The sequence below is a fragment of the Coptis chinensis genome, chromosome 8, assembly GCF_015680905.1.
Source record: "Coptis chinensis isolate HL-2020 chromosome 8, ASM1568090v1, whole genome shotgun sequence".
In the NCBI taxonomy this organism is placed as follows: Eukaryota; Viridiplantae; Streptophyta; class Magnoliopsida; order Ranunculales; family Ranunculaceae; genus Coptis; species Coptis chinensis.
The window spans coordinates 94,594,708-94,617,270 of NC_141463.1; the positions used below are offsets into that span (position 1 = coordinate 94,594,708).

Sequence of the window (22,563 nt, forward strand, 5' to 3'; positions counted from 1 at the left end):
TTTCAATGCATTTGCATCTAGTTTCTGATTTCCCGCAAATTATTCTATGAGGTTAGTTCAATGCAATTTGCATTCGGTTTTTGATTTCCTGTTAATTATTTTTTGATGTTAGTTCAATGCATTATTTGCATCCAGTTTTCGATTCACCGTTAATTATTATTTGAGGTTTGTTTAATGCATTTTTGCATACCATTTCCGATTTCCCATTAAATATTTTTCAAGGATTTTCATCCAATTTCTAATTTCCTGTTAGTTATTATCTGACGTTAGTTTAATGCAATTGCATCCAGTTTCCGATTTCTAGTTAATTACTTTTTGAGTTTAGTTTATTGCATTTGCATAAAGTTTACAATTTTTCGTTAATTACTATTTAAGCTTAGTTCAATGTATTTGAATCTAATTTTCAATTTCCTTTTAATTATCCAATATGGTGTGTAATACAAACTTTATACTGATCCATCTGTAGTGTTCTTACAAACATGACATAAAAATAAATTATGGTTGATTTACTATATGAGATTATCAAAGATTATTCAGTTCCCGATTTTCCGTTAATTATACTTTAAATTATATCTGACTCACTATGTGGGATCTTCATAGATTATCTACGAACATATCATGTCATATTAATTATTCATAAAAATATATGCAACTATAAATGCATAATTATTATATACAAATATTATATTGATCACTTATCCATTGATAAAACCCCACTTACTCTCTATTAAAAAAAAATAACTCGCCATTGATAAAACCCTTCAACTTCATTTTGTTGTTTAATAATAGAAGTTTGATTGAAGTTTTGTGAAATTGTCTAATAAGACGAAGTTCATATTGAAACTACTTGAATAGCAAGATGTTCCCAATCATACGAAAAAAGATAAGATAAACACCGTTTTAAATGCAAAACTATACTTATCGAGACATTCTCACAACATATAACACAACTATATTTTGGGGTTAGTTTAATGCATTTGCATCTAGTTTCTGATTTTCTATTATTTATTTTTTGAGGTTAATTCAATGTAGTTGTATCCAGTTTCAGATTTCTTGTTAATTATTTTTTGCAATTAGTTCAATGCATTTGCATCCAATTTCCTGTTAATTGTTTTTCGAGGTCAGTTCAATGCATTTGCATCCAATTTCCGATTTCCCGTTAATCATTATTTGATATTAGTTTAATACATTTGGATCCAATTTCCGATTTCTCGTTTATTATTCGATGAGGTTGCATTTGCATCTAGTTTCTAATTTCATGGTAATTATTGTTTGAAGTTAGTTCAATGAATTTGCATCTAGTTTCTGATTTTCCGTTAATTATTTCTTGAGGTTAGTTCAATGCATTTGCATCCAATTTATTTTTTGAAATTAGTTAAGTGTAGTTGCATCAGGTTTTTGATTTTCAGTTAATTATTTTTTAACATTAATTTCACTCATTTGCATCTTGTTTCCAATTTATAGTTAATTTTTTTAGGTTAGTTATTCAATACAGTTGCATATAGTTTCTGATTTTCCGTTAATTTAATCTATAAGGGTTAGTTCAATGCATTTGCATCCAATTTCTGATTTCCCGACAATTATTTTTTTATATTAGTTCGATGTATTTGCATCCAAGTTTTGATTTCCCGTTAATTATTCTTTGATGTTAGTTTAATGCAATTGTATCCATATGTCGATTGTCAATTATTTAATTTTTAAGATTAGTTTAATGTTTGCATGTGCATCAAATTTCCGATTTCCAATTAAATATTATTTGAGGTTAGTTCAATACATTTGCATTTAGTTTTCTGTTTCATGTTAATTGTTCTTTGACGTTAGTTTCATGCAGTATTATATATATATATATATATATATATATATTTTTTATTTTTTTCATTTTCTATTATATATTTTGTGATGTTATTTTTTGTATAATTTAATTTTCCACATGTAATTTGTTTTATTTTAGTTTGGTATATAATTTATTTAAACCCAACGTCCACTTTAACTAAATTAATAGTTATATAATTTATTTAAGCCAACGCCCGCTTTAACTGAATATCGTTATTTCGCTAAAATTGGAAATTATAAAATTCATAAATTTAATTGGAATATGTCGTAATTATTGTGGCCGGAATTATGGTTTTTAAAATCCTTAACTATGACTAAATGTCTAAATCCCACAATAGATGACACATCAAATTAATCCAACTTTATTTGTTAGGCCCATATATTATGATTTTATTTGTTTTGGGTGTATAATATTACTTATTTTATGATTAGTTTACTTTTTTTTTTTTCCTTTTTTCCCAGTCACATGTGTGGTTAACAAATGTTAAAGCAACTCAATTTATTTTTTCCTTTGTTCTTTCAAAGTTTCATTGTCATTTTCTATAAAAAAAACTTTGTTATGTTAAACTTCACTTGAGATTAGTGTGGAAACTATTCTTTGCAGCGTAAATGTTGTAGGAAAATTGTTTTTGGTTGAAACTATTATTTTTAGCAATTTAGTTTTTTGTCTCTGTTTTTTTTTTGTAATTAGCTATATTGTTTAGAAAAAGTTAGAGACTTTATGAAACTCTTATTTATATTTTATTTTTTCGTAATTAGTAATAGAGTTTAGAAAAAACTTGAGTCTCTTTCAGTGCTCCAAAAAATAGATTAATGAGGATATATCTATAATATATATCTAAGGATTTGGAATTTTTTTTTTTCGTAATTAGTAGTAGAATTTAAAAAAAATTGAAGACTTTGTGAAGTCTTGAAAAATAGAGTTAAGAGGGTATAACTATAATATATATCTAAAATATATTAATAATAATAACTATAAAACACTATATGATATAGGGTTTGTAGGAGCCACATTATCAACCCAAAGAGATTTCTAATCTCTAATTTTAAGATTTTAGAAGTCCTAAGTCCTTGTATTATTTAAATTATATCTCTCCTATTTATTAATTCCATTGAGAGCCTACTTAGAAAGACTCCCTAAAAAATCTTTATTAAAATTGAAATACACCTATTTCTTTCAATAATTTTAGGATAGTACTTTTAATTTAAAAACTAAACTCAAATGTATAGGATTGAATATCTTTCCCATTTTGAAAAAGAATTTTCTTTTAATAAACCCCTGTTTCAAACAACAATGAGGTGAAAACTAAACTAATTAGTCAGGAATTGGCTAGTATTAACTATAAAACACACAAATCTATTGTTTGGAAGGGGTGGAGGCCATTATCCGGTTGCCGAGACCTCACCCAATAATCTTATCAGACTAAATATAAAGTCTAAGTCCTTGTATTATTGGTTCGGATTCAATCGTGTTGGGGCTCTTGTCCGTAATTTGACAAAGCCTTAATCGTTAACTAGGATACTTAATTATAAAAGATTGAAAATGATCGTAGTAGAAATACATAAGAAGACATGATACTGATCCACTTTGTAACTACACTTGATATAATAAAACAGAAACTCAAACAGTATAGCATTGAAAAACAATCGGTAGCTATGAATCTTGAGAAAGAATTTTGAGTAAACCCTGTTTCAGTAATTTACAATGAGGTGAAAACTAAACTAATTAGTCCTAATTGGCGTCAAGCCTGAATGCCAGCAAAAGAGAGCAAGTCGCTTGGAAGGGGTGAGGCATATATAGAGGTTGTTTTTGCTTCTCATCTGTAGGAAATATATGGTTTTATACACAATTCTACATACCTCCGTGCATCACAACTCTAAAACTCTTTTTATGTTTTTGCTCTTTACTAATTTGACAAAGCACTTAATCGTTAACTAGGATACTGGGTTGAAACTTGAAACTAGTTGAAAACGATTTTGGTAGTTTAACTATCTAAGAAGACATGATACTGATGGCTGGTGCGCGGCTTGGATTCTTTGGAAAACTTCCAAGTTCCATCCATATTATTATTTTGTAAAGAACAAGTAAGCTATTATTGTCAAGAACATAGTTTTTAACCTCCAAGTTCCATCCATATTATTATTTTCTCGATAGGCCGGTTGGCTTTAATAATAAGAGCGCACTAGAGAAATTTATTGATAAAGCGTACTTAGCTTCCCCATCTTGAATTATTGTAGCCTGTCGGCGACTTAATACCTGGTTGTTAGTATGGAAGTACAGACTACAGGGAAGAGTGTAAATGCAGATTTGAGGTTAGAGAAAACTTTTGTAGTTGAAAGATGACAACCTTGGTCTCTTTGTAGGTTAAGCGGTCCAGATTGAACGAACTTTTCTCAAGTTTGTCATGTACATATTTGTTCCAAATTTCCAATGAATGGTTTGGAGTCAAGTACAGAAAGACTGAGGACTCCCAGCTGGAATGAACTATATAATTATTGGACAAAGGTTGCAACTAGCTAGTCTGAAGATGGGACCAGCCAATAGTCTACTATCGACGAAACGAAAGTTGACCACTGCTCTGTAGGGTGTAGACAAAAGACCGAAATTAAATTGACCAAATTCCTCAAGAGCGAAGTTTTCACTCGCTTCTAGGGAGGCTTTGCTCCATTTTAGTTTGTTAATATTCAGTGTATAGTACTGGTTCAGTGTGTACATTAGTTCAACCTTTAACCTTTTCATGCAGTTATTGTGGAATGTTGACTTGAGTATACATATAAATGGTACCATTTCTCTCTCTCTCTCTCCAAACTAACATCACATCTTCAGTGATGAGAGTTTTCAATTTTTCTCCCTTAGATTCCATCCTTTTCTGTATTATTTCTTTAGCACTGTTAAAATTGTCTAGAGGAAACATCTTAGGAAATGAAACTGATAGATTTGCTTTACTAGCATTCAAATCTCAAATAACTCTGGACCCATACAACGTCACAAGTTCATGGAACAATTCTCACCATTTTTGCCAGTGGGAAGGAGTTGCATGCAGTCGTAGACATCAAAGGGTGACCGAATTGAATCTCCAGTCCAAAGGTCTAGTCGGGCCAATATCTCCCTACATCGGAAACCTCTCTTTCTTGAGGATACTAGACCTAACAAACAACAGCTTCCACGGAGAAATGCCACAAAACTTTGGTCAGTTATTCAGGTTAGAAGTACTTAATGCGACTTCTAATTCTTTGGTAGGAGGAATTCCTTCCAATATCTCTTTATGTTCTAACCTCAAAAACTTATTTTTGGATAGAAATAATCTGGTTGGAAAGATACCTGTGGAGCTTGGCTCCCCTTTCAAAGCTTGTTAAACTGCGTCTTGGTTCTAACATGCTAACTGGAGGGATCACACCTTCCCTGGGGAACCTTACATCTCTTGAAATTCTTTCGTTGTCTGAAAATAGTTTGGGTGGAAGCATTCCAAGTATTCTTGACCAATTGAAAAGCCTCAAAATTCTTTCACTCACTTCAAATAAGTTATATGGTATCTTTCCTCCCTCTCTTTTTAATCTCTCAAGTTTAGAAGTAATTTCCATCCCCCTGAACCAACTCACTGGAAATCTCCCAACTGACATCGGTTTCATGCTTCCCAATCTTAGATTATTTCTTATAGGAGGTAATCAATTTTCTGGACCAATTCCTGCTTCCTTATTCAATGCTACTGGACTCCAAAGTTTAGAACTTACTTTCAACAATTTTACTGGAAAAGTTCCTCCTAATGTTGGAAACTTAAAGGATCTAAAAAACCTGAACCTGAATGTAAACCATCTTGGAAATGGGAAATCTGGTGATTTGGATTTCATCACTTCTTTAGCTAATTGTAGCAATCTCCAAGTACTGGGTCTAGGCTCCAACCAATTTGGAGGAATGTTACCAGTCTCAATTGGTAATTTGTCAGACCAACTCATTAGGATATATTTAGGACCAAATCAATTTTCTGGGAGCATTCCTACTGAAATTGTGAAACTCCAAAACTTGATTCATTTAGATTTGTCTGGCAACTCTTTCACTGGTAGTATTCCCCCGAGCATTGGTAATCTTCAAAACCTAGGATTATTACATCTATTTAACAACCAATTATCAGGACAAATCCCTTCGTCCGTAAGGAACATGTCTAAGTTATTTTCTCTCGCTTTGCAGAACAACATTTTGGAAGGAAGTATTGTTTTAGGTCTGGATAACCAAATGTTGCAGATATTGGACCTTTCTTGTAACAATTTTACAGGCACCATACCCATACATGAGATTGGTCTATCTTCAATTTTAAGAAGTCTTAATCTAACGCATAATTCATTGAATGGATCCATACCTTTTGAAGTGGGTAACTTGAAGAGTCTTGAACACTTCGATGTTTCTGAGAACAAGATGTTGGGTGAAATTCCTACCACACTCGGTAGTTGTTCAAGTTTGCAGTACTTGTTTGTTCAAGGTAACTTCTTCCAAGGACCGCTTCCTTCATCTCTTAGTTCTTTAAAAGGCCTTCAGGTTTTGGATGTTTCGCGCAACAACATATCTGGAAACATTCCTAGATACTTAGAAAAGCTCTCTTTACAGAGTTTAAACCTGTCTTTCAATAACCTTGAGGGTGAGGTACCAAAGAACGGAGTCTTTCAAAATGCAAGTGCCATTTCAGTTTTGGGTAACAAGAAGATTTGTGGGGGCATTGGTGAACTAAAGTTACCTGTATGCAAAATCAGAAAATCCAAGAACAGAGGAATTCCTGTTTCTATAAAGGCGACACTTGGTGTTGTCTCGCTATTATTGGTGGTGGCATTGTTTGTTGTAATCTATCTGAGGAGAAAGCCTAAGGGTAAACTTCCTTCTGAGCAATTTCTGGGAGATCTTAAGAGAGTTTCTTATAATGATCTTCGTAAAGCAACGGATGAATTTTGTTCGACAAATTTGCTTGGTGTTGGAAATTTTGGTTCTGTCTATAAAGGAATTCTTCATCAAGATGAAGGCCATATTGCAGTAAAGGTGCTTAAGCTCATGGAACGTGGTGCTTTGAAGAGTTTTATGTACGAATGTGAAGCCTTGAGGGGAGTTCGTCATCGAAATCTACTCAAGATATTAACTGTTTGCTCAGGTGTGGACAACAACGGTAACGACTTTAAAGCTATTGTGTTTAAATTAATGACAAATGGAAGTCTAGAGAATTGGCTGCATTCTAGTTCAGACGGAGAGCATCCACCAAAAGTTTGAACCTCCGCCAAAGAATAGACATAGCAATCGATGTTGCTACGGCTCTGAATTATCTTCACAATGATTGTGAAAGACCCATTGTTCATTGTGATCTAAAGTCAAGCAATGTTCTTCTTGATGATGACATGATTGCCCATGTTGGTGACTTTGGATTAGCAAAATTTCTTGGCACTTCAGACAATAAAGAATCTATTTCGGTTGCTCTAAGAGGAACTATTGGCTACATTCCTCCAGGTATGTTTTCTATTTACTACCATGGTTTCTTTTATTTGTTCCTTTTTTTTTGTCTAGTGATAAATGTGACTACAAGTTGTAAAAGGAAAAAAAAAAAAAAAAAAAAAAAGTTTAACGAATCTGATTTGCAGAATATGGCATGGGGGCAGAGGTGTCTACTAAAGGGGATGTGTACAGTTACGGGATACTTTTGCTGGAGATGTTTACTGGAAAGAGACCTACGGATACTATATTCAGCGATGGACTAAGCCTTCATGACTCTGCTAAAATGGCTTTACCTATGGACATTGTCGATATGCGTATGCTATCTGAAGGAACTCAAGAACAAGCTTTGAAATCAGTAAATCCAATGGAAGAATGCTTGAGTTCCATATTGAGAATCGGAGTTGCATGTTCAGTTGAACTTTCGAGTGTGAGAATGGAAATTAAAGATGTTCTCAAGGAATTGCATTCAGTGAAAGAAGTTTATCTTCGGGCTTGAACTCTTGACGGAAGATGAAATTTTGTTACTTTACCAAATACTTGGGACTGTGCTGCTGACAGTCTAGGCCAAATAGAGACACAATTACGACCAAAATTTGAAGAGGCGGGAACTCCATTGTTCTAGCTAGCTAATTGATGTTTTGGGAGTGGATGATTTCTTCAATTTTGTAACTGCGTTCCTTACACGATACAACAAACATAGATTATTATAAGAGAATAATGACTATGACTCGTTAAAAAACAAATTAAGAGCATAGTCCAGAAATAGACAATTCACATTGTTAATAATATAGTAATCGAAACAAACGAAGAAACAAAGAAGCTGTCGCGTAGGCTTCTTTAATCTAATGCTATATGCATGGCCGGTAAGGAAACTACAAGGAAAATGGCCCTGTTTGTAGTCTTAGAGTTCTTTATTTGTAATCTAAAGAAAGGTCTACTAATTTCCATCGCCTGTTTGTATAATCTTAAGTATTGCAGAGTTAATTCTTGATTAGCACATTGGATAAAATGATGTCTCTCTTGATTGTTAAGGGCCCCAGAATGACCGTATAGAGGAAACCATGGATTAAAAAAGCATGTATTCATGAATTAAATAATGTCGCATTATGAAAATATAAAATATAAAATCTCTGGCCACTTAAAATCCATTTGAACTGTTTGTTGTGTCGAGTTTCAAGTTTGCTAGCTAATATTCATAGATAGAACAGTTATTCACATGGTGCTCAATATTGTTTAGAATGAGTTTATTCTGTAAGCTGTTTATAACTTTATATTGACTTGAGTATTTCTGATTGAATTAAATCTTTTTCTTGAAAACTTGGATGAAATTGCTCATTTGTGATATCCTATAATTTTGTAAAAGAAGCCAAGTACTTGAAAAGGTTCAGTAACTACATATAATTTTGAAAATTGATCAGTGTTCTTTGCTGATATATGAGCTCATAAACTATTTAGTTATGATGTCACAGCCTCCCTTATCCAATTTAGAGGATTCCTATTTCTATTTTTAAAACGAAAGCTGGCTGCACTGCTGCAACCATGTTCTCAAACGCAGTTGATGGCCTCATAGGGTACTGTGCATGTCTACTTTGATTTCACAGCCAATACAGGCCCAAAGAGCACATACTAATTTTAAAATTTTAATTATTATCGGAAAAAAAAAAAAAAAAAATTAAAATTTTCACGTTTGTATGCAGCCATGACCTGTATGGCTATATGTTTCTGTAGTGTAGCTTAAGCATTCACCTTGTCCACAGTTTCATTGTATAAATGAGTTTAAAGTTGAAGACAAGTATTAACTGAAACTGAGCGTTCTTTCTCAGATCAAGCTTTCACTGCACTTCTTCTATGACGAGTGTATTCAGGTTTTCTATCTTATTATGTTCCGTTCTTGTTTGTTGTGTATCTTTTCCAGTGAGGCCGTCCACAGCCAAAATATTACGAAATGAAACAGATAGACTAGCTTTACTCGCCTTCAAATCTCAAATAACACTGGACCCTTACAACGTTGTGAGTTCATGGAATGATTCTCATCATTTTTGTGAATGGGAAGGAATCAAATGCAATCATAAACATCAAAGAGTGACAGTCTTGAAACTTAGCTCCAATGGTCTGCAAGGGTCCTTGTCGCCTCACCTCGGAAATCTCTCTTTCTTGACGACGCTAGTCCTTTATGACAACAGGATCCAAGGTGAAATTCCAGAAGAACTTGGTCATTTGTCTAGACTCACACATCTTATTGTGAGTAATAACTTTTTGGTTGGAAAAATTCCAAACAGTCTCTCCCACTGTTCCAACCTCAAAAACCTTTTTCTGAGTTACAACAATCTGGTTGGAAAGATACCCACAGAACTCGGGTCTCTTTCAAAGCTTGTTACTTTGGCACTTCACCGGAACAGACTAACCGGAGGGATCCCAGATTCCCTGGGGAACCTCACATCGCTTGAGTCTCTTTCAATATCCGACAATAATTTGGGAGGAACTATTCCAACTACTCTTGGCGAATTAAAAAGCCTAAAAGCTATTGGACTTGGTGCATGCAATTTATCTGGTATATTTCCTGCATCTCTTTATAATCTTTCAAATTTAGAGATTATTTCCAATGCAGATAATCAACTGAGTGGGAGTCTTCCCAGTAATATTGGTTTTATGCTTCCAAGTCTTACAGACTTTCTCATCGGGATAAATCAATTTTCTGGACCCATTCCTACTTCCCTGTCCAATGCTTCCAAACTCCAAAAAATTGATTTTGGTAATAACCAATTCACTGGAGAAGTTCCTATTAATCTGGGGAATCTGATAGACCTCCAATTCCTAAATTTCGAAGAAAATCGTCTTGGAAGTGGGACCTCTGGGGATTTAGATTTCTTTACTTCTTTGTCCAATTGTACCAGTCTAGAATTTCTCAGTGTGCGCGTCAACCAATTTGGAGGCCTGCTACCTGCATCAGTAGCTAATTTCTCAAGCATTCTTAGTGAACTGTATATAGGTGATAACCAATTATCTGGAAACATTCCTATTGAAATTGAAAATCTCCAAAACTTGATTGCATTTGATTTGACTAATAACATCTTCACCGGAAGTATTCCGGCTGGTATTGGGAATCTTCAAAAGCTAGGAATGTTGTATCTGTATGGGAATCGGTTATCAGAGTATATCCCTTCCTCCATAAGGAACATGTCTCAGTTATTCTCTCTTGATATGTCATACAACTTCTTGGAAGGAAGCATTGCTTCAAGTCTAGGCAACCAAATTCTGCAAACACTGGACCTTTCTTATAACAACTTAACAGGCCCCATACCTAACCAAGAGATTGGTTTATCCACTCGATTAGTTACCCTCACTTTATCACATAATTCACTCAATGGATCCATACCATTGGAACTGGGTAACCTTCAAAGTCTTCAAGGCTTAGATGTCTCTGAGAATAAAATGTCTGGCCAAATACCCAACCAACTTGGTAACTGTTTGAGCTTGGAGTACCTTTATATTCAAGGTAATTTCTTCCAAGGATCCCTTCCCAATTCTCTTAGTTCTTTGAAAGGCCTTCAAGTAATGGATGTCTCGCGCAACAACTTATCTGAAAAAATTCCTAAAGAATTAGAGAACCTCACAGGCTTAAAAAGTCTGAACCTATCTTTCAATAACTTTGAGGGGGAGGTACCAACAAAAGGAATCTTTTCAAATGCAAGTGCAGTTTCAATTGATGGAAATTACAAGCTCTGTGGGGGAATTTCTGAACTTAAGCTACCAAAATGCAACATTCAAAAGTCTGGTGTGCTCAAGAAAAAAACAAGTCCTCTTTCTTTGAAGGTGGTTCTTGGCGTAATTGTGCTTTCGGTAATAGTGGTGGCCTTATTCCTTATGTTCTACTTGAAGAAAAAACCTGACGAAAAACCACCAACAGAACAGCTTATGGGAGATATCAAGAGGGTTTCTTACTATGATCTTCATAAAGCAACAAATGGATTTTCTTTAGAAAATTTGATTGGTACAGGAAGCTACGGATCTGTGTACAAAGGAATTCTCCAGCAAGATGAAGGTCCTATTGCCGTGAAGGTACTCAACCTCACAGAACCTAGAGCGTCTAAGAGTTTCATGGCAGAATGTGAAGCTTTGAGAGAAATTCGTCATCGAAATCTACTCAAGATCCTAACAGTTTGTTCAAGTGTGGATTCTAATGGTAACGATTTTAAAGCTCTTGTTTTGAAGTTCATGCCTAATGGAAGTCTGGAAAGCTGGTTGCATACAAGTTCAAATAATGGACAAGATCTGATGAGAACTTTGAACCTCTTCCAAAGAGTAAATATTGCAATTGATGTTGCTTCTGCTTTGGATTATCTTCACAACGAATGTGAAAGACCTATTGTTCATTGTGATCTAAAGTCAAGCAACGTTCTTCTCGATGAAGACATGACTTCTAACGTTGGGGATTTTGGGTTAGCAAAGTTTCTGTCCAAGAGCACTAGCACATCCAACAAAAACGAAAGTAATTCAATTGCTATTAGAGGCACCATCGGGTACATTCCTCCAGGTACATTTTTTTATTACTATCAATAATTTGTCACTGATTCTAATTTACATACTACGGAGAGAAGAAATTGTGTTTTAAGTTTTGTATAAAGCGCTCGGAGAATTTTCACCAATTCAATTTATGAGTAACAAGTCTATCAATGAACTGCAGAGTATGGCATGGGTGTGCAGGTGTCTGCACAAGGCGATGTGTATAGTTATGGGATACTTTTGCTAGAGATTTTCACAGGAAAGAGGCCAACAGATCACATGTTTAAGGAAGGACTCACTCTGCATGACTTCTCTAAAAAGGCTTTACCTCAACAGGTGATGGACATCATCGACACACGTTTGCTAGAGGAAGACACTCTGAAAGAAGTTTCCAGCAGTAATCCAGTAAATGGAACAATTGACTGCTTAAGTCGCATATTGAGAGTTGGAGTAGCATGTTCAGAGGAACTAATGATTGAGAGAATGGACATCAAAGATGTCCTCAAGGAATTGCATTCAATCAAAGAAACACTTTCCGTTGGAACTCAGCAATAAGAATAAACTTTCTGCTTATTATAAAAGCACATACAATTTGCTGCATGGTATAGTATGATGACACTAATAATGTATTTTAACATTATCAGTTCAGTATCCTCATAAGCGACAGGAGGTTCTTCATACTGCTAAAAAAGAGTTTAAACCTTATTAATAACTACTATTGAAAGTTTGAATGGAGAAAAGCAGGAAAAGGCAGTTACGAACTTCAAAGGTAAGTTTTATTTCTATAGAAAAACAGAGAGAATCGTATTGGAAAGAAGCTTCCAATGAATGAAATGAAGGCACGAAAAAACTTACATGGAGTATGTGATAGCGTGCTGCTCAAGTTCCTTGCAGGAGTGATTGAGGAATGAGGACTATGAAGGAGATCGTAGGTAGTTTGAACTCGGGAGTTTGTATAAGCAGTAGAAGTCTCCCTGGATCTTCGCTAGTTGTCGAGACTCGAGAATGCTACGAATTAAACCAAGCGATGATGGGCTAGACCCGACTTTGTGTGGGTTTGGACTTGTATTTCTATGTTTTGGGTAAGGCTTGGTAATGGAAAAAGAAAGACTGATCAAAATTTGGGTTGGGCTTAGTTAATCATCAATTAGTCAAGCCACAGAGGGCTGGGAAAAGTCTGTATCACATTTCTACTGAATAATATGAATTTTTGTTAAAATTTGAGCGTGGTCAGCATGATAATAATTAGAAATGTTCTAAAAAACGTTAGGCGGTAGTCGGGCGGTGGGAGAGTGCATAGCGTCTACTCCGTCTAGACGTGCTAAGCGCTAGGCGGTTTTTTTTTCCAAATATATCTTATAATATATAGTAATACACACCTATACTCCAAGAAATGAAGAATATCATTTACCATAACTTAAAAAATAAACACAACCAAAAATACCTATTACCAAAATGTGTAACAGTTGAAGAAAATCGACTTCATATAAAAACATATTTTTTTCTTATAGTGACATATAATTTATATTGAACTTTAGTCTTTTAAACTCATTCAAATCTTAAGTCTACACGGGTCTTTAATTTTCAACATTTAATCATTCAAAAAAAAAAAAAAAATTGATTGGACCGCCTAGCTAGGGCCTTAATCGGTCTGCCTAGACCCACTTAATTAGTCCATCAATTTGGGCCTAGGCGAGTCGGTTGGGCACTGCATAGTGCGAGACCGTTTAGGCGGCCGCCTTGACCGATTTTTAGAACACTGATAATTAGTAGATTCAGTTGTTTGTTGCATGCGTTAGCAAACTCTTGTGTTAGGGCCTTATGGGTGAAAAACAAGATGTACAAGTTTGCTCCTTCTCCAAATATTTTCTCCTATATTTCTCATCAGAACACTCTCCCTCATAATTTCTCTATCTCCCTCACGATTAATCCTCCACAATTTCTCAAACCTTTATCTTCTCGCTATGCTCATGCCCCACTGCACACCAGTTTACTAAATACTAATGTATGTTTGTGAGTTAGAACAGGGCCGTGGTCTCGTGGATATATAACAATGAACTATCAGGCTATCACACCCTTTTAATGTCTAGGTGTTTTGAGAAACCCAACGAGAGATTGAGTTGGTACAGTTGCATTATTGTTGAGTCTTTGTATTGATTACGCCATCGAATTAGATCGGGCAGACCTCGGCCCAGCCCAAACAACAAAGTCTAAACAAGAAAGCCCAAGACACCCCACCAAATCGCAAAACGGAAAAACCTGTTCCTTGGTCATCTCTCGCCAAAACCCTTTCGCCAATTATCGCTGAAACTAACCAAAAAAATTCAAAATCCGAATTGAAGCAATCCAATTGAACCTTCGACTATGAGGAAGGGTTTGTTCTAGTAGCAAGAAAGCCGTGTTTATCGCCAACAGCTTGCCCTTCATCTTTACCTGTTTATCGCCAACAGCTTGCCCTTGATTTGCGTTTCAATCTTCTTCATCCTGATTCAGGTACACGTTCCCCCTTTTATCCTATTTCAATTCCCGAACTTTATTAGCTGTTTTACATAAGTAATTAGAATAGTGTATAACGTATGATGGATGGTTGTGAATTCGAGTGTATAATGTATAATGTATGATGGATGGTCGTTTGGTGATAATGGATGGTTGTGAATTCGAGTTTTCAATGTGAAGTTAGCCAATTTCAGTGCTTGCTTTACTTTGAGTGGCTGCAGAAAGAAGAAAGAAGCGGAAAGGGGAGCTCACGTTTTTTGGCTCAAGCTGCTCGCCTACAGAAACCACGATCGTCGAACACCCCGACCAGCAAGTCTCTCCTTATGGGAATGTGATGTTTTAATTAATTCAGGTTAGTTCTTCTTAATTTTAATTTGATGAGTTATGGGAATGTGATGTTTGTCTTGTTCATCTTTATATAGTATGAGAAAATGAGCTCGAATTTCCTATATATTTTCTTCGAGAGAAACTGAAAAAAGAGAATCAATGCATTGAAAGTGAACAACAAAAGATTTTTTTTTTTTTAAGGGTACAAAGTGTACTAAGTGTCGATTGTGTGAACTAAAGTGTACTAGGTTTTAGTTCCATAGATATCGGTCTCTGTAAAATTGTCGATTCGAGAGGGTGTACAAAGTGTCTTGGTAACCAATAATGGAACATCGATAAAACATGTGATTTATCTGCATAAATGACTACAAAAGCGATCGCTTGACCCTTAGATAGACCGACAATATTGACAAAGGATATGTCTCGAGCAATAAAGCCATCACCGCCAGCACCTAAGTAGAACATATACACAATAAGCTAGTTAACAATGTGGAAAATTAATACTAAAACTGAATAATTTGTACTTCTTGAATAATAATCTTAGTTTGATTGTACTAGTGCCGAGTTTTTTCTATGGCAACGAACTCATCAGTAATTCATAAATGAATATTTGTCTTGTCAAGTACTCAAGTTGTCATATTAGCATTCTTATATGATGATGATTGAACAGGGATTAAGTCGGTCTGTCCAAAACTTGAAGGATCCTTTGAAACACAAAGAACGTTGGATAGGATTTACCTACTTTTTTTTTAATAATGTGGAGTGTTTAGAGGGTCGCGCGTCTAGTTTTCGGACAGGCAGTGATCTAATTCTTGTTCATGTTTCATGATGAAAAATATCATAACATGAAAAATCTAATGTGGAGTGTTTAGAGGGTCGTTTGAGTGTATTGCGAGTTGCGAGTATGTATGCAAGTTGTGGGTGTGTTTGGGATTCGGTGAGAGTTTTTAATGGTATTGCGAGGTCTGATTTGGTGTCTTGGAGCTCATTAATTGGTGGGTTTGGGGAGAATGGACTAGAGGAAGAAGGGCTGAGACTCTTTGTTGTTATAGAATAAGCTTTAAGAGTTAAATGATCATTGAAGTACCAATAGAAGAAACAAAACGTTTATGCTATGAACTTCAGTGCTGAAGTAGCAATATTCAAGTGCAGCTAGCTAGGAAACTACATGAAAGATGAAAATAAGGAAAAGAACCCTACAAAGGTATATGCAGTAACAAGATATTATTGCAGCATCAAACTTGTATGAGCATAAGAATGGTGTTAAAAAGGAGATTCAAGAAAACCAAGTTATGGAAAAGGTTCAATAATAACAAGAAACGTGATTTGGAATCACCCTTGAACTTATATGGGTTCATGATTTAAATTAGTTCGGGTGATTTGGACTGCAGTAGTTGCAACTTTAACATTAAGCCCAATACTGTAGAAATTTGGTTTCTTAATATGTGGCATTTGTGTTTGCAGTTTTAAGTTACGGACTCAACATTAGAACCTTCACCTACATTATGTATAGAATCCACACAAGACTTATTACTAGTTCCACTAAGTCGATTCTGAGACACAAAAGAAGATTTGGAATACTTTTTTGAAGTATTTGAAAAACCATCAACCCCTTTAGTTTTGGAAAGATGTAGTGATGGTCAAGTTATTGACTTTTTGAACAATTTAAATCAATTTGGTAATACTAGGGTGCATTTGTTGAATTTGTCATTATTATGGCAATCTGAATCCACCAGGGCCTTGTCATTGTCCATTTCAACTACTAGGGTAGTGTTGATTCTATGATTGGACGATTGAGTGCTGCTTATGAGGAGAATGGTGGAAGAAGCCTTCAAACGAATTTGTTTGCTTCAAGATCTGTGAGTATGTATTTGAGGAAAGTAAAAGATGGTCAAGCTAAAGCTAGAGGGTATGAGCATAAGAAGAGAAAGAGACCTGCAACAACAAAAAATTCAACATCCACATCACCAGTATTGGGCGCCACCAGAATTGGATTAGGCAACCTCCAGCCCAAGCCCAAATCACAAAGCCCAACAAAAAGCCCATGTACACCCCCCACCTAATCGCGAAACCGGGAAAACTTGTTGTAACCGGTCATCTCTCTTGCGATTTCTCACCCAAAAACCTCGACAAAATCCCTCTCGCGATCCTTCAATCCAACAAAGTATCTACTCCTAACTCTTAGTCTCGTCCAACAGTTTGAGAAGAACAACTTCTATCTAAAAACACAGACTCCATTCATTTTGGTATGTATCGAAGCCTTCATTATGAAATAATACAATATACAACATGCCCCCGGAGAAATTTAGTAATTATTCACCAAAGTTTATTGAAAACCCCCATTTTGGAACATCTGTAGTTTTAGGATAATATACCAAAAATATATGCACTGAACTGTTGCACTAAAAATCCTAGAACTTTTATTCTATTGCTCCTCCAAGATATCCTTGAATGAAATATCTCCACAGAACTAACTAGTTGTTTATTGGATAAATGATATATCATCAGTGTCTATTTTCTATTCTCTAATCTATAGAAATTCATGTCTAGCTCATTGTCATCTTTTCTTTTCCAGAAGTTGTCGTTATCACTCTGTTTTTCATACTCTACTTTGTTGGACTACAACCTATATTTTGTGAGATAAACTGATGGAACACGATGTGTTCACAACCAATCGATGATTTCTTGTATAAACTAACAAGCGAGAAACCAAAATCATTTTCACTTGATGAACTTAAGAGATTTACGTCAAATCTCGAGAAGAATGTAGTCTTTGGTGGGTTTGGAGGCGTCTACACAGTGAATTCCCTAATGGTGTCAAAATAGCGGTGAAGGTACTAAAAGACAACAATAACACAAAGGAAATTATGAGGAAACAATTCGTCGGAAGTGGGCACCATGGGCAAAACTTCCCATCAAAACCTGATCAAACTATATGGGTATTGCTTTGATACCAACATGAAAGCACTTGTTTTACGAACACGTGGAAAACGGATTATTCGATAAAATTTTGTTCAAGAATCACCTTAACATAGAATGGGGAAGTTGTATGAGATTGCAATTCAGATTGCAATTGGGCTCTCTTTCTGCATGAGCATTGTGAGCCACCAATAATTCACTACAACGTAAAAGCTTGATAATGTGCTTATTGGCGTAAAGACTAAGAGTTAGGAGTAGTGCTCATCTTTCATACCTAGTATTTTCCTTTAGGGCTGATGTTATAAGAGAAGATACTTTTACCATTTTATGATTAGTGTTTACGTACATTCTTTTACTCACCTTTCATCTTGCTTATGTTCTTGAGTCTTGACTAATGAGTAATGACCTTGATCACATGCAGCTTTTTTCACGAGTACTTGCTTAAGGTCCGGATCTGAGGGAACAAAACTAAAGCGGTAAAACATTATAGGTGAGAAGCTTTCTTTGGTTTTCAAACTTACTTGAATGTATGTTATCAAGGTGGTTTTTGGGTGGTTTCTATGCTTGACGAGGGGACGAGTCAAGTTCATTTTGTTGTAGAGAGAGTCCAGTTATTTTGTTGTAATACTTGATGTACATAAATGGCCGGTTCATACTGAGAAACAGTCTTGTATATATATACATTTTGCACTGTCGTGTAAAAGTTAGGTTATATGTACATATGGTTGTTGGAAGGATGTTATTATTGATTTCCAGGTTATGACAGGTTTAAGTATACGAAATGTTGACTTAACAAAGGAAACTCTCCCCAAAATTCGATAGAATTTGGATAGCGTAACGCCTCATTCTATTTCTTCATATATACTTGGAGTTATCATAGCAAGCTTATAAGTCTATTAGTTTTACGACTGAGATGATCACTTTTTTTCTAATGGTTTTCTTTGTACATTGTTTATTTAAATATGGTTTACTAATACTTGTTTTATTTTTCTTTGTAGCGATGGGTCCTCGATCAAAGAATGTGAAGAATGTAGCGAAAACTACATTCAAGGGTGTTAAGAAATTGTTTGGTGGCGGTTCCTCTAGCGGTGATGCAGTTGGAAGAAAAAGACATAGGGCAGACGGCTTAACGGCATCAGCGCGTAGAGGGGACTATTTGGAAAAAGAGGTTCCTGAGGTTGATTCGTTTAGTGAAGATAGTGTAGATAGTGATACTAATGTAGGTTTAGATGTAGGTTTAGATGTAGGTTTAGACAAAGGGAAGAGTATAGTAGAAGAGGAGAGTGAGGAGAGTGAGGAAGAGAGTGAGGAGGAGAGTGAGGAGGAGGATGAGCAGGATGATGATGTTGAAGAATATGTGGTAGAAGACGTACCACCAGTGGAAGAAGCACCTCCGGTATTGGATTTCGTAAGAAAATCCAATGATGATTTGGAGTTTCAAAGAGGTGTGTATGGGGAGGCCCGTATGAGTCGAAGTTGTTGTATGACTATCACGGTGCATGTCGCTTGATGATGTTTGGGGAGAAGGGTAATATTTTGTTTTTCTTGTGTACTTTGATTTTCTTTTTACAAAATCTTTTGTTTCGTTCATATATATCTAATGCGTGCTTTCGGTTGTTTTAGGGAGGATCGTGGGCGTTGAAGTGTGTTTCACACTTAGCGAAGTTATCCCAATGGAATTTCAAAATGAATGTGAAAGGTCTCGAGATTTGCCGATGCGGTTGAGAAGGACTGGGTTGTTTGATCTCGTGGAAGGTTATCACGAGCATATGGATCCACCATTGATCTCTGCGTTTGTGGAGATGGCATCCGGAGACCAACACCTTCCATATGCCGGTTAAGGGGAGATGATCTGTGACTTTGGACGATGTTGTCCAAATCTGTGGAGTCTGATTAGAGGAAAAGCGGTGCAAAGGGGGACGATGGTGAACTTACAACAATCGATAAATCTCTTACATCTTGGTATGGGGCTCCCTATTGATTTGATTAGGGGAGATGGAAGCTAGCAAGTTCACTTCAAAAGTAAGGCTAGAATTCATCCGGAAGCATTTTGCGAACAAGGTTCATGATAGCCCTATATGTGATTATTTCTTTGGGAATGTGGTAGAGAAGGCCTCGAAGTTTCGGGATGTTCAACGGATTTGTTAGAGCGTTTATTCTGCTTTTTCTTTGGATGTGCCGTTTTTTCCGACAAGTCGGGGATTTGGAGTGCCTATATGTTATCCGAGGCCGTTGTTAAAATTGATGAGATAGAAGAGTATGCATGGGGTGCAGCAATTTTGGCGTTTTTATATAGAGGTCTCGGGGCTGCCACATGTCGCGAAGGTGAAAGGGGTTCTGGGCTATATGACTCTTCTACTGGGTAAAACTTGAGTATTTTAGAGTTTATTTTTTTAATGTTAATTTTATTACTCTATCAATATGTTAACTATTTGTGTATATCTAGGCATGGATCTATGAGTATTTTTCGGTATTCATGACAACCCCAAACTTCAACTATATCTCGTCTCGCCAGCGTGCTCATAGACACATCCGTCGCTCCACACTATTACGACACAGCGTATGCATTGCAGTTTTATCGGCGATAATTGATGATTTGAATGAGTTCAATGTAAGTATTAAATTCAATGACAATTTGGTATTTAAGTTTGTTTATATTTATTTTTTAGTAATTGATCATTAGAGTTGTTAATGACACATTTGATTTTGTTTCAGTTGTTTGGCATCCCCTACAAAATATCGGAGATACAAACCCGATCGATGACATTGCATTTTTGAGGGATTGCTATGTTTTTTCAACATTGTCGAGCTTTGTTGCCGCAAGGGTGGTGCGTCGGTTGGGTCACGTGCAACTTGTACCTAAAGATCATCCAATGCCAAATTGGAGAACAAGAAGCGTGGCGGGGACGGGTATGAGGAGGGTGGTGGACAAATATTGGGCCACTTTTTGGGAGTCGTGGCAGAATCCGTGATCAACTCTCTACAACCGAGGGACCTATTTCGCGTCTTATCCATGGGAGTGTCATCAAAACTACATGACTTGGCATGCGAGGAATTTTCATGTAGTTTTAGTGAACCCGAGCTTCTTCCTATTCATCCCTCCCGGAGACACCGCCTAACCTGTTCACCGATTGTAAGTATTGTGATTTTTAATTGAGTTTTCTCTAAGCGTGATTTTTGCATTCGATTGGTAACTTATCTTGATTTTTCTTTTCGACGTAAGCGGCGTCATCGATGAAACCGCTTTCAGACCGTTTGCTAGAGAGAGGTCTGCAATTGGCTGGAAATGATATGATATGCGGGAGGAAGCAAGGTCCTCCTTCGAGCAGCGCATAACTTGACTAGGTGCAAGTACATTGGTGGGTATTATAGTTGATTTGTTTTCAGTTTAGGGTTTGTAACTTTGTAATTTAGTTTGATGGATGTAATTTGTTTCAGGTTTAGGGTTTGTAATTTTGTTAACTTGAATGAATTGATGGATATGATGTTTGCATGAATGTTTGAATGGAATTTAATGTTTAGGGTTTAGGGTTTAATGTTTGAATGTAATTTGTTTCCGGTTTAGGGTTTAATGTTTGAATGGAATTTTATGTATGGATGAATTTGATGAATGAGAGTGTTTGATATCGATGTTTGAATGGAAAAGTGGAATTTGATGAATGAGAGTGTTTGATATTTGATGTTTGAATGGAAAAGTGGAATTTGATGAATATGAAAGTGTTGTAAAACAAAAGCGAATTTTGAAATTTTTTTTCTTCCAAAGCGACCCGGCCATCGTTTGGCATAAAGGGCAAACGATCTCGGCCAGATCGTTTTTACTTTATACCAAGCGACCCTGATCGTTCGCTTTTAATCGCTTTTAATCTCAAAAGTCCCAACCCGGCCGACACATCGTTTGGTCTAAAAGGCAAACGACATTACCACATCGTTTGGCCTTTAGACCAAACGATCCGGACCAGGGTCGTTTTGTATTAAAGCCAAACGACTTCACCGTGTAGTTTCGGTCATTATTGACAACATACGAACATTATTTCAAATCACTTTCGATTGCGGTCGAATCAACTAGTCGATCACTTTCGATTGCCATCGAATCAACTTAGTCGATCATTCGATTTCAAAATCACTTTCGATTGACGTCGAATCAACTTAGTTGATCGCTTCTATTTCCAAATCACTTTCGATTGCCGTCGAATCAACTTAATCGATCACTTTCGATTTTCAAATCAAATCAAATAAAAGCCCTAACATTATTTCCAAATAACAAAAATAAAATAAAATTACATTTGTTCCAAATTACATCAAAATATCAAATTACATCAATATACCACTTAGTCGATCGCTCGATTTCAAAATCACTCGATTGCCGTCCGAATCAACTTAGTCGATTACTCGATTTCCAAATCAAATCAAATAAAAGCCCTAACATTGATAACATAAAAATCAAATCAAATTACACTTGTTCCAAATTACATCAAAATACAAATTACATCAAAATATCATATCGACAACATACAAACAACTTAGTCGATAACATGTACTGTTGGGTCTTCAACAAGCTCCTTTTCCCATATTAAATTGGGAATGTTCAATGCCATAAATTGCAATTGCCTTACTGTCAAGGCCAAATTCCAACTTTCAGCAATATCATATCGAGCTCTAAGCCATTGGTGCATTACTGGAGGAACCGGACAATCTTCAACAAGTTCAACATTGACAAAATGATTTCCACCAACATGTGCACTACCCTACACTTGGGTCACTCTCTCAGGATTTGCTTGGGTTCTCAGCGGCATGAGAAGGAAGCACTGACGAGCTCCTAAATGTATAAGGACAACATTAAATCTTGAAGCAAATAAGTATCCAGCAAAATGCATGCTCATTCACTTATTTAAGGGTGCGTAACCTTCTTCATGTAGGATTTCCTTCATCGAATAAAAAACCTCACTTTGATTGTACAAAGTACAATAAAGGGGGAGGTTGTCAGTAAGCTCTTCGTACAACTCCCTTCTCATCTGTGG

The 22,563-nt window shown here is 35.9% G+C and overlaps 3 protein-coding genes across 3 annotated transcripts; all 3 read left to right on the plus strand.

The window, feature by feature from the left end:
- The first annotated feature begins 4,473 nt into the window (after positions 1–4,473).
- LOC147484632 (putative receptor-like protein kinase At3g47110) lies at positions 4,474–8,260 on the plus strand. The gene is given in 4 exon segments (XM_086577182.1): positions 4,474–5,172; positions 5,174–7,073; positions 7,076–7,315; positions 7,447–8,260. Coding segments are annotated over 4 exon segments (3,051 nt in total). The 5' UTR covers positions 4,474–4,611; the 3' UTR covers positions 7,797–8,260.
- Positions 8,261–8,832: 572 nt separating this feature from the next.
- On the plus strand, positions 8,833–13,022 carry LOC147484633 (uncharacterized). Its single transcript, XM_086577181.1, has 2 exons — positions 8,833–11,834; positions 11,985–13,022. The coding sequence occupies exons 1-2, from the start codon at positions 9,149–9,151 to the stop codon at positions 12,356–12,358; spliced, it is 3,060 nt and encodes a 1,019-aa protein (XP_086433307.1). The 5' UTR covers positions 8,833–9,148; the 3' UTR covers positions 12,359–13,022.
- Positions 13,023–17,970: 4,948 nt separating this feature from the next.
- Positions 17,971–19,055, plus strand: LOC147484634 (uncharacterized). The gene is made up of 2 exons (XM_086579781.1): positions 17,971–18,035; positions 18,544–19,055. Exon 2 carries the CDS (start codon positions 18,546–18,548, stop codon positions 19,053–19,055), a length of 510 nt encoding a protein of 169 aa, XP_086435907.1. The 5' UTR covers positions 17,971–18,035; positions 18,544–18,545.
- Positions 19,056–22,563: the final 3,508 nt, after the last annotated feature.

What these genes read in the sequence shown, in the direction of transcription:
- LOC147484633 (XM_086577181.1), top strand. Translation starts at nt 9,149, where the DNA reads ATGACGAGTGTATTCAGGTTTTCTATCTTATTATGTTCCGTTCTTGTT. An exon ending in CATCGGGTACATTCCTCCAG is followed by an intron (nt 11,835 to 11,984) that starts GTACATTTTTTT and finishes AATGAACTGCAG; the next exon opens with AGTATGGCATGGGTGTGCAG.
- LOC147484634 (XM_086579781.1), top strand. Translation starts at nt 18,546, where the DNA reads ATGGGTCCTCGATCAAAGAATGTGAAGAATGTAGCGAAAACTACATTC.